The 11469-nt window shown below is 46.8% G+C and overlaps 2 protein-coding genes across 5 annotated transcripts; both read left to right on the top strand.

The window, feature by feature from the left end:
- The first annotated feature begins 1442 nt into the window (after nucleotides 1–1442).
- LOC123169063 (disease resistance protein RGA4) lies at nucleotides 1443–4975 on the top strand. The gene is made up of 3 exons (XM_044586910.1): nucleotides 1443–2512; nucleotides 2616–4594; nucleotides 4689–4975. The coding sequence occupies exons 1-2, from the start codon at nucleotides 1665–1667 to the stop codon at nucleotides 4573–4575; spliced, it is 2808 nt and encodes a 935-aa protein (XP_044442845.1). The 5' UTR covers nucleotides 1443–1664; the 3' UTR covers nucleotides 4576–4594; nucleotides 4689–4975.
- Nucleotides 4976–7229: 2254 nt separating this feature from the next.
- Nucleotides 7230–10634, top strand: LOC123169419 (uncharacterized protein KIAA0930 homolog). 4 transcript variants are annotated; one of them, XM_044587299.1, is made up of 6 exons: nucleotides 7230–7403; nucleotides 7487–7633; nucleotides 8939–9045; nucleotides 9877–9994; nucleotides 10078–10152; nucleotides 10333–10634. In XM_044587299.1, exons 1-6 carry the CDS (start codon nucleotides 7302–7304, stop codon nucleotides 10498–10500), a joined length of 717 nt encoding a protein of 238 aa, XP_044443234.1. In that variant the 5' UTR covers nucleotides 7230–7301; the 3' UTR covers nucleotides 10501–10634. The 4 variants fall into 4 exon arrangements, with proteins under 4 accessions (XP_044443234.1, XP_044443233.1, XP_044443232.1 ...); XM_044587298.1 differs by having other exon boundaries at nucleotides 7487–7636; XM_044587297.1 differs by having other exon boundaries at nucleotides 7481–7633.
- The last annotated feature ends 835 nt before the right edge of the window (nucleotides 10635–11469 follow it).

The raw sequence follows: 11469 nt of genomic DNA, 5'->3' as shown, positions 1-11469 counted from the left end.
GGTACGAACGCCCCGGGGAGGCCATGCAGGGGGCTAGGGTTTCCCCGAGCGCCGCCACAGTGGCCGCCGGCGGGGGAGGACGGGGGCGGCGAGGGCATGGCGGGGCGCGTTGGCCCCCCGGAGGGTGGGGCCCGGAGGAGCCGAAAGACGAGATGAAGGGCCGGAAGGGGGATCGTCGGGAGATGACTGCAGAGAGCTCGGGCGGGATCGCCGGCGACGAGCGGGCCGGAGCAGAGGAGGGCGGGGCCGGGGTCGAGGCCTTTCAGGAGGAGCGAGCGAGGCCGCGGTCAGCGTGGCCGGCAACACCCCAGCTGCCGGCACGGCGTCGTCGGGGGGGAAGCCGACCCGCATCACGTCTCTCACTGCTAGCTGTAGTAAAACAATGCACCGCCCCTGCTTTGCAAACAGGGAGATAAGTTTAACAACTGGCAAAGCAGGTTGCCAGGCACGACAAGATGGTGTGTTTCCTGATGCTTGCTTGCTTAAAAGACTTTTTTTTTAACTAAACCCCAAACGCACAGTCCTCTAAGCTCGAGTCGATAGTATCGATGCAAATGCATGCTGGAGCTAGCCATTAGGGAATTGCAACCACTATCTTGTGTACTCTGCACAATGACTGAACGTGAGCTCCACGCATGGATTTCATATTTTTGTCCCCTCCCAAGGCTTGGCATGCCAGCCCAGGATCGATGCATGCTGGAAACTACCCAGCACAAACTGCTGACATCCAAAAGGCCCACGATGCAGCCACTGTGATGCTTTGCTGGCTACCAAATCCGAACACATTTTATGTCTACATCCGAGTTTTCAGTTGTGTCTGTATTGCAGTGCATCACTCTAAATCCACATTGGTATGTCAGGTGGTGTCACAGCCATCGTGTTTGCAGGCCACCAACTCATTTCTGTTATCACCGTACTTTGCCCCCCCCCCCCCCCCCCCCCCAGCCCAACTCCCTTTGTTGCTCATCCTCCACAAATCCTCTTGATTGGATGGCGTGTGATTTTCATCTTGCAAATGCGGAAATTTGTGAAAATATAATATATTGGTAGATGTGGTGTGAAAGACTTATGAGTTCATTGGGCTATTGAACGGTAGCATCGCCTTTTTTCGAGTCAATGCAAATGCAAAGTTGATTCTCACTGCATGCTAAACTGACAAGTTGAAATAAACTACGAACACACCGCCAGCTGCTAGGACCAGACTTCGTTAGTGCATCAAGTGTAATTTTTTTCTTTCAAATTGGCAGGAACGCAGTGCGCATCGACAGCAAGCCAAATTGCTATCTTAAACTACTACCTGTACTGCTTGGATCAATGAGGTGGAGAAACGGGAGATAAGTTTAAAAACCTATGAACATGCTTGTATTGCAGTGCTTTAGTAATAGATTAGTGAACTCTAAGCCGCCCCCAGTTCTTTATGTTTCCCAAGGTTGCATCTGAGCTTTGGTTGTCTACTGGCAGCTTACTGCCGTATCAAGGGCAATGAAAAGCATTATGCGGTGCAAGTGATTTCAATTCAGCCTCCTAACGGGTCTAGGTACCTTAGCTCAACTTCATCCCTGCCATGGATGTTCTCGTCCGTGAAAACTCCATGATGTGATCTTGCAACCAAACACACACCCACACACCCACCCATACACACAGAGTGAAAGAGAAAAGGAGCGATGGAGGCTGTGGTGACGGCGGCGGCCACCTCAGTCGTGGAGTGGATGGTGCCGAAGCTCTTTGATTCCTTGCTGGCAAAGCACAAGCTCCGGAAGAGCCTGGAGATTGACATCAACTACATCAAGAAGGAGTTTGCTATGATTTCGGCCGTCATCCAGGATGATGATCGCCGCAGCGGCTGTCGTGGCGGCCGTGAAGATGTGAATATGGTGTGGATCAATATGGTGCGTGAATTGGCGCACGCCATAGAGGACTGCATCGACCGCTTCATGCACCGTGTGACGGCCAACCCAGACACTGGGAGACGGTGCCAGGCTGTCCACCGGGTGAAGACGTTGAAGGCCCGGAACAAGTTTGCTGCGGAGATCCAGCTGCTCAAGAGGAGATCAGAGGATTTATTCCAGCTGAGAGACACATACAGCAACACTAGCAGCAGCACCTCCTCACCAAGGTGGTCATTGTCGTCTGAACAGACAGACACGCCGACGGCAATTGAGGACGACGAGGATGGCACCCAATTAGCAGCATCCATCCCCATGCCCGTGGGTATGGACGGTCCCCACAATGAGCTCCTGGATCTTATCCAGCAGGAGCAGCAGCTGAAAGTGATTACCATTGTGGGGTTCCATGGTATGGGGAAGACTCTTCTTGCAAATCATGTGTACAAGGCGATTGAGAGCCAATACGAAGCAAGGGCTTGGGTCCCTCCAAGGAAACTAGGGGGAAACTGGGCAGCCGCGGATGTTCTCAAGGAGATACTCCGGCAGCTTCGCCACCTTCCCCTGCCCACCAGTGGCGGTCTCGCCCAGCTTAAGGCAAGCATCAAAGAGTGCATTGGGACAAAGAGGTAATTCATTCAATCAGTTACCTGTCTTTTTCTTGCTATACTAGCTTCATCTATCGATGTAATCTTTGTCTGATTAGTTTTTCATGTTCAATTCTGTACCTAGGTTCTTCATTGTAGTTGATGACTTGCAGAAAAAAACACATTGGCATGCCATAAAGGCAGCCTTCATGGGTTTAAGTGGCAGATTTCTGGTAACAACGTCCATTCAGCAAGTAGCAAACACATGCAGCAGCTCATCTGTTCATGATAATGTTTACACAATGGCAACTCTTGCCGACCAACACTCAAGACTATTATTCTTCAAGGAGGCTTTCCAAGATGATGATCTACCGCCACATGCGGAGGAGCTCGGCTCCGAAGCTCTCAAGAAATGTGATGGCCTTCCCCTTGCTCTTGTTGCCACTGCCAGGTTCTTGCAAAGCACAGGTAATCCAACACCCAGGGAGTGGGCAAGGTTATGTGCCAACCTGGGTACACATCTGGAGACTGATGAGCTATTTGCAAGAATGAGGCGTGTGCTTGTGCAGAGCTACACCAGCCTTGATACCCAGGTTGCCAGGACATTCTTGCTCTATTTGGGTACCTACCCAAGTGGTCGTCCTATCAAGAAATCAAGCTTGTTAAGGAGATGGTTAGCAGAAGGGTTGTCCCCAGTAGACAATACATGTAGTGATGTTGATGCTGCCATTAGCAATTTCGATAAGCTTGTTGACCGGAGCATCATCCAGCCAACGGATGCCAGCGGTAACAGCACAGAGGTGAAGACATGCCATACCCATGGCATGATGCTGGAGTTCGTCCTGCGCAAGTCCATGTCCGACAACTTCGTTACCGTGTTGTATGATGGGCAGTCTACCCCACGCCTACCCAATAACATCCGCCGGCTTGCTCTGCATCATGCAAGGCCCAGAGAGGTGCAAGGTTTAACTCTTGTTCGCTCACTGACAATCTTGGGCGAGGCGCACCCATCTGTCCTGGACTTCTCCAAGTATGAACTGCTGCGAGTTTTGGATCTGGAAGAGTGCATTGTACCCTTGGAGGATGGCCATCTCAAGTTGATATGCAGAAAACTGTTGCTGCTGAGGTACCTATGCCTTGGGAAAGCTGTTATTGCTACGGTGCTTCCCAAGGAGATCAGCAAGCTTCAATTATTGGATACACTGGATGTGAGAACTACACCGATAGAGATTCTGCCAACGCAAGTCCTGGAGCTGCCATGTCTAGTTCATCTCTTTGGGAAGTTCAAGCTCAAGCAAGGTGTAGGAGACAGGAAAATGAGTAAGCTACAGACTTGGTTGTCAATGAAGAGCAAATTGGAAACACTGGCAGGGTTTGTTGTGGACAACAGCAAGAGCCAAGAGTTTGCACAGCTCATGTACAATATGAATGATTTGACAAAGGTGAAAATATGGTGCGAGTCTACGGCCGACACCAGCAGCTCAAGTCATCTCTCAAAGGCCATCAAGGGGTTCATTGAGAGAAGCACCGAGTTCAAAGGGACCCCTTCGCTCTCACTAAATTTCGAGGGCGAGTTGTCCCAAGACATACTGGATTTCTCTCTGGAGAAAAGAAAGCAATCTTGCTGCTATCTTGAATCGCTCAAGCTGCATGGAAGCAAGATATGCAGCCTGCCCCGCTTTGTTGCCTTTCTGGGTGGTCTCACTAAGGTAAGCCTTTCAGCCCCTCAGCTGAGCCTGAGCCAAGACTTCCTAGCTGCCCTGAGAAAAATGCCCGGCCTGTTGCACTTGAAGCTGGTGGCAACTAGCCTGGACAAGTTCGTCATCACAAAAGGTGAGCTCGAGAGCCTGACACGCCTGACCATTGTGGTGGAATCCATGGTTTGTCAGCTGGATATCCATGTGGGAGCTCTACCTCGCCTCAAGTCGCTGCAGCTGCTATGCAAAAATCTAGATGGCTCTACTTTCAGCACGTCAGCAGTCCACTCCTTTCGACATCTTGAGGAGATTTCTCTGCATCGCGAAGTGGGCGATGAAACAAAAAATAAGTGGAAAGAAGCAGCAAAGAATCACCCAACTCGTCGTCCCAAGATCTTGTTCCTCTAGACACCATCAACACGTCCAGGTAATGAATTGTGCTCTACTTGCCTTGCAATGAGCTTCCTCCCCACCTCTCCACAGTTCACATCCTGGTAATGACACTTTTTATTATTGTGCAGGCAGTACAGGCTGTGACTTGCTAATGGCACAGCATTCTCATATGCTGCTTATTGGTTGATGACCATTCATCAACATGATTTAGTCCTCTTTGCTCTCGTGTCGGTTTGGTGGCTTCCCCGTTGTTCGTACTTTTATGTTGTGTCACCACTAGGATTTATTTACTTGTAACAGACCTAAGTTAATGACCTATTAAGCTGAGCAAACGATTTCCTTTGCAAGAAATATGGTGACTTCCTGCTGTAATAAATAAGTTTACTCTGTTTGTTGTTGGACATGTATTTTGTTATTTCGGTCCTAGTCAACTTAATTGGCTTCTCCGGAGTATTATTTCTCACAAATTTAGCACTACAATAAATATCCTAGTACTACTTGTTTAGGATAGATTCTGGAATCTTAATTTACTTGTTGTGCACTGCTTCCTGCGCTCTGTTTTGTAAAGCGAGGTTAAGTTCTGCATGCTGATGGTCTATATATGTAGCTGAGCTGTGAAGTTTACCTAGAAGAGGAGACCCCTTGACGATGATGCCGATAATTCTGAAGTCTGAGCATTTGCGTGTAGTTAGCTTCCTCTGCTTTTGCTCTGTTTTCTGGACTCTGAACATTTGGCTGTAGTTAGATTGAGGTTTGAGGCCTGACAGACAATCTTTCTCCTTCAGACCGGACCATTAATGGTGGACGGAGATCCTGCCTGCCCCTCACGCTAGCTGATGCCGGCTGGTACTTATCTACCCTCTCTTTCTGTGCTGACTGGTTGACAATCACACACCAATCAAGTCCGATCAATCTTTTAAGGGAACGATCTGTGTAGTTGGTTTCTAAAATTTACTAGAGAGGTTGGAAATTTGATGGCTGTCATTGCTGCTGCTTTAGTTTAGATCAAGCTGCGAGAGTGTCTCCACACACTTATGCTGTTGGTTTCTGAAGAAAAACGCTTCGCTCCTGCGGTCGGATCTTCATCGAGCGACTGCCTACTTACTGCTCAGGAGACGAATACTGGGATGAAGGCTGAAGCAGCCACAGCCAGCCTATGTATGTATGTAATCGGCACCGATGGTGGCGCGGATCGGATGACCACCAAGGTTACTCTGCTCTGTGGTTTAGTTTTATCTCATATATGCCCATATCTAGCTTATCCAGTAACTCGGTCAAAAATTTGATGACCTCACATTCTGGTTCCATTGGCTCGTATACTGCAGCAATGTCAAAGTCACACTGGTAGAATTCTCGGTACCTTCACTATGACGGGGGGTTATCCCTCCTGCATACTTTTGCAATCTGGTACCTCCTCAATGCACTTATGTTGTTCATGCATGGCAAGATATCAGGCAAATGGGAGAGTCAGATCGTACTGCAGAGAGCAAAGCACCCTGCAGGTTACTTGATGATCAGACATCAAAGTTCAAACATCTAGGAGTATATATTATAATGCAATAAAGGATTGACTGAGTTGCTGAATGCTGCAAACACTAACAATTGTACAATTAACCTTGTCCGGATAACGACCTATATACAGAAGCAGCACATGATAAATCAAACCCCTTCCACAAACATTAATTAATTATAGAAGGACATTGAAACTGTTTGTACCTGATCAGCAAGGTCGTAAAGTATGGTCATACTTGCCCATAAGGTTTTCCAGAAATACTGGCTCGGTTGATCTGCCCCAAAAGTCACATGTTCCCTACCCGCAAAAAAAAAAAAGTCACATGTTCCCTAGCTGGACAGTTGCAAGGATAAACATTCAGACAGAGAATTGACTCTTGCTATTTATTCAAGATGATGCTTCTGAATTCTATCTACTCAACATAAGAAACCACACCGCCCTGTGCAATGGTTCATTCATGCCTTGTGAGCTTTAGCAATCTGCTCTCCATGGCTTCCTTCACTCTCTCCACAAGGACTCCAATTTAGGAAGCGTTGAGCTCGGCCAGCACATTCGCCTCCCGCCGCCGCGCGATGAACGAACAATCTTTAACTAGTGCGCCTGTCCAAACATACTAATGGCGCATCCAGAAACAGTGCGCCATTACTAGTTGTAACAAGTAATAGCGCATCTGTCCCAGGGTGCGCCATTAGTATCAATTTTTTTTTAACTAGTGCGCCTGTCCAAACATACTAATGGCGCATCCAGAAACAGTGCGCCATTACTAGTTGTAACTAGTAATAGCGCATCTGTCCCAGGGTGCGCCATTAGTATCAAATTTTTTTTAACTAGTGCGCCTGTCCAAACATACTGATGGCGCATCCAGACACAGTGCGCCATTACTAGTTACAACTAGTAATGGCGCACCTGGCCCAGGGTGCGCCATTAGTATCAAATTTTTTTTTAACTAGTGCGCCTGTCCAAACATACTAATGGCGCATCCAGACACAGTGCGCCATTACTAGTTACAACTAGTAATGGCGCACCTGGCCCAGGGTGCGCCATTAGTATCAAATTTTTTTTTAACTAGTGCGCCTGTCCAAACATACTAATGGCGCATCCAGACACAGTGCGCCATTACTAGTTACAACTAGTAATGGCGCACCTGGCCCAGGGTGCGCCATTAGTAACTAGTGCGCCTTTCCTCTATCCTCTTCTCCCCTAAATAACCCCGCCGTACCGCTCTGCCATGGCCGCCGCCACACTCCGCTCCGCCCTCCTCTCCTCCTGCGCCCTCCGCCGGCTCGCCTCCGCCTCCGCGCCGCGCGCCCCCCGCCTCACCCAGCCCAAGGTCTCCGGGCGAACTGATATACTAGATCGTCGCGCTTCTCGCACTCGCGCTCACGGTTTCTGATCGGGGTTCTGCAGGTGCAGGGGTTCGCCCGGGCTCGCCGGTCCTACCCGGCCGCGTTCGCCGCCTCCGCCATGTCGACGTCGTCGGGGGCCAAGGAGGCGCCGGCCAACAACCCGGGCCTGCAGGCCGAGGTCGACCCCGCCACCAAGGGCTACTTCATGCAGCAGGCAGTAAGCCGATCCTTCCCGTTTCCTGCTTCGTTTTAGCTGCCAATTGAGCGGGCATGCGTGGTATTGGATTCGAGTTTGCGCCTCCGTGGGTTTGATCTGTGGAGTGGAAGGGAGTTTTGTGGCTGGATTTGGCCGAAGCAATCTGTCGAACAGTTGGTGGTCCGTACGTGCTTGTTGTGGCAGGTTATAGAATTGGGAGAAAACAACACTTACCGAGGACTAAGTGATGGGTGTTGTTAGTTCCATGTGATAATTTCGAGCAGCGTTGTTGGTTTTGCAGCTGCAGTGTCAACTTAGCATCCCACTCTGTTTGGCCCAGTATTGCCGCTGTGCATATGTTTTATTACTGCACCACGTATGGTATGGAGTTGTTTCTGTGGAATGCTGGAAACTGTGTGTATGTGTAGGATATGCAATTCATCGTAGGCTTTCATGGGGTTACATTTTCGACAGGGCTGCTTTCAATGCTTTGCAATAGGCTCAGGAAATTCTTAGTGTTAATGCACCAGGCCATGAAACTTCATTTGTTCTGCAATTGGTCGAACAGTCGGTGGACCAGCTTGTTACTAGCAGTATTTCAGGTTGTCCCAGTCGGTTGCTGTTGCCATAATGAATTATTTTCTCTCTTCTTCTTTTTTGTCCCAGCTTGTACACTAAATCCACTTTACTAAAGATTTTTTTGGCCAATTCTTTAGGCTTCCTTGGTAGTGTAGATTCAAGAAAATTTTATAAAATTTATTCATTCTTTCTTCACTTTTTTTATTTGTATGTTCTCTACTGTTGAGTTAATTTAGTTGCAACCATAACAAGTATGCTCTGTATTCAGTTCAGCTAACAGTTTTTGTAGTTATTGTGAAGATAAACTGCTTTTTTAAGTAAGGGAAAATGTTCCCATTGTTTTATTTCATTAACCATATATATATATATAGAAAATTTATTCTAATTTGTTGTCCTTAATTGCCGAAGGAGCCTTTTTTGGGTACATGCTACGCAATTTTCATATGTATAACTGTAATGAACATACAGTACTGGAAAATTTTATCTGTGAGTTGCATGACGACAATGTTAGATCCCTTACCATTTTTAACTTTGTATGCATGAACAGATGAACACTCAATACAGTAATTTTCATATTTGGGAGGTGTAATTTTTAAAACTAGTGACAATGGGAAATCCTTATCGGTGTTCTTTTATGTCTTATCTAGTTAACATAACATAGTGTTAGTTGGAGAACCCATGATGGGAACAATTACGTTCCCTTGAATTACTGGGCTAAATATGCTCCTTTTTTGCAATTGCCAGCTTGAAAAGCTCATAAATGCTAATTCAACTGAGGTTGATTGGGAACGTTCCTTCTATTTGAATTTAGTCGCTCACACGTCATATACTGTCACAGTGGCATTGTGCAGGTATGTTTCTGTGGCACTTCTGCTAAGATCTTACAAGCTTTGGATGCTCTGAACAATTAGCTATAACTATGCATAAGAACAACTGCAAACCTTTTTGGGTGATCTATTGAGGTGTTATGGCTGGTGTGCGAGACACTGGAGTTGAGACATATATTCAGGAGGCGCCACCGTATAGAAGAGGTGTAATAACGGTGGTGCAGTGTGTGTGTGTGTGTGTTCAGCATCGATGTTGCCTTGTGTTGAGCTGTAGGCTATATAAGCCAGTCTGTACCTAGAGAATGGTTAAGCTGAACAAATTGAGAGAAATCTACCAATTAGCCTCCTACTCTCAGTTATTCCTCTTCTTCTCCAAGCCTTCGTGTTTACTATCTTCATCGCGTCTTGGCAGATCGCCAATGGCAACGGGGTGCTAAATGAAGTAAATCCTTATATTAATACAACACTTTTGGTCTGTTAGCTATAGTCAGTTAAAGAACTCCCCAGATTTTTGGTTCATAGTTTCTCACCCTTTATCAAAATCTGAGACGGTTGGCAAATAATGATTGTCATGTCATCTAATTCCGTATTGAAACAGCATTCTCTGTTTCAACTAAATGTTGCGAAACGGGTCTGGGTTGTTGGTACAATCACACTTTTTTCATTAGCTGGCTGAACAATTTGTGACCACAAATTTATCTTTCAGCTTGAGTTTGCCCTGGAATGTTAAGGGACTCACAAATCTTAGAGTGCCAGTAGTATCAATTGTCATGCACAACAAAACCTTTTTTTTCATAACTCCCCTCAGTAATATTTTATGGTTGGTTATGTGCTTCTTCTAATCTACTTCCACAGTATCAGCAATCTTTGCAATCGTGCAGACAAAAGCAAGCGGTTGCCTCCAATTTACAAGGTTTCAAAAACTGTATATGCATCCCCTAGCCGTGTAAATTTCCGCCTTGATCAAAGAAAGGTAATTTTTTTTCTAGCATCATCTTTTCAGAGAGACTGCCTTTCAATATAAATAATCTGTCGTAACTCACATCCCTTTAATAGGCTGTAGAGACAGTACCTGCATATCCGAACATTTATTTCTCAGTTGATGACATCGATGATCCTTTTGATGCTGTGGTGAGTTCTGATTTACTTCTCCCAAAAATTACATAACATTGTGTTCTGGCAATACTTTGCAAATATTGTAGATGCCTGCGGTTTTATCACTGATGTTCCGTGGTTTTCCTTCAGATGGCTTTGACCATATACTTTCTAAGTTAACCATAAAGAGTAAAGTGATCTTGTAAATTTGAGCAGGTTTTGTCAGACCCAGAACACTGCTATTGTGTGATTCTCAATGCGCATGATGGGGCAGCATTTCCTGAAGAAAGCGAATCAAGCAATGTCGGTTCAAATATACAATCTGGGATCAACTCTGGGAGCAGTGGAGAGAACCCACCAAAGGTTCACTCTCTTCCTAAATGAAGGTTTCATCGTGATGACCGCAGCTCTCTTCTATGTGATGGTAGTTTAGATGATCGATATCGACTTGTAATGTGAAGACAAACTCGCGGTCTCGAGACTTGTAATATAATGTTCTATCTTTGTTCGGTCTTTTCAATTCGGAGACTAATATGATGAATTGTATTAGGAGACTAAAATGATGAATTGTATTCAGAGACTAATCTTCTATTGTATTCGATGAATCTGTTGTTGATGTGTGCTGTCTATATTTTGTCCAATTATACATTTTGTAACCTGTGCAAAAAACAGAAAAATAAAAAAGAAAAAAAACCTAATATTCATACTAATGGCGCATCACATCATAGTGCGCCATTAGTATGCCAGAGGATACTAATGGCGCATCACTAAACAATGCGCCATTAGTATGCCGAAGTTACTAATGGCGCATCCAGTTGTTGTGCGCCATTAGTATGCCAAAGCACCTGGGTATAGATGGCCCCTGGGAGGCATACTAATGGCGCACTGTTGTATATACTAATGGCGCATCTGGGGTGCGCCATTAGTATACCAGATACTAATGGCGGTGCGCCATTAGTAAAATATACTAATGGCGTGCTACTAATGGCGCACCACTAATGCGCCATTAATAGCCAAATTAGGTGCGCCATTAGTAGGCCTTTTCCTAGTAGTGCGAGCTTCGAGCGGGGAGGGGAGGTGTGGTGCTGCGACCGGGGGCGGGGGGAGAGGGGGAAGGGATGGGGAGGGGGTGGGGAGGAGGGGGCAGAAGAAGAGGGCGGCGTGCGCCCCGGCGAGCTGCTCGAGATGTGGGGGAGCTGCGATGAAGGAGACGCGAGGAAGAGGGAGACCAGCCCAATGTTCCGCCGGTGCCCCGGCCCCAAACGTTTCCCTATAAATATGTGCATGTCTCCAGCGCGCCCTCTCCCCTGCCCACTCGGCGAGGCGAAGCTCGGTTTGATCGAGAAGTCAAGC

The sequence above is a fragment of the Triticum aestivum genome, chromosome 7D (genome assembly GCF_018294505.1).
Source record: "Triticum aestivum cultivar Chinese Spring chromosome 7D, IWGSC CS RefSeq v2.1, whole genome shotgun sequence".
Lineage (NCBI taxonomy): Eukaryota > Viridiplantae > Streptophyta > Magnoliopsida > Poales > Poaceae > Triticum > Triticum aestivum.
This window is presented reverse-complemented; position numbering and strand designations above follow the sequence as displayed.

What these genes read in the sequence shown, in the direction of transcription:
- LOC123169419 (XM_044587296.1), top strand. Translation starts at nt 7,302, where the DNA reads ATGGCCGCCGCCACACTCCGCTCCGCCCTCCTCTCCTCCTGCGCCCTC. An exon ending in CCCGCCTCACCCAGCCCAAG is followed by an intron (nt 7,404 to 7,480) that starts GTCTCCGGGCGA and finishes GGGGTTCTGCAG; the next exon opens with GTGCAGGGGTTCGCCCGGGC. An exon ending in GCTACTTCATGCAGCAGGCA is followed by an intron (nt 7,637 to 8,938) that starts GTAAGCCGATCC and finishes TGCAATTGCCAG; the next exon opens with CTTGAAAAGCTCATAAATGC.
- LOC123169063 (XM_044586910.1), top strand. Translation starts at nt 1,665, where the DNA reads ATGGAGGCTGTGGTGACGGCGGCGGCCACCTCAGTCGTGGAGTGGATG. An exon ending in GAGTGCATTGGGACAAAGAG is followed by an intron (nt 2,513 to 2,615) that starts GTAATTCATTCA and finishes TTCTGTACCTAG; the next exon opens with GTTCTTCATTGTAGTTGATG.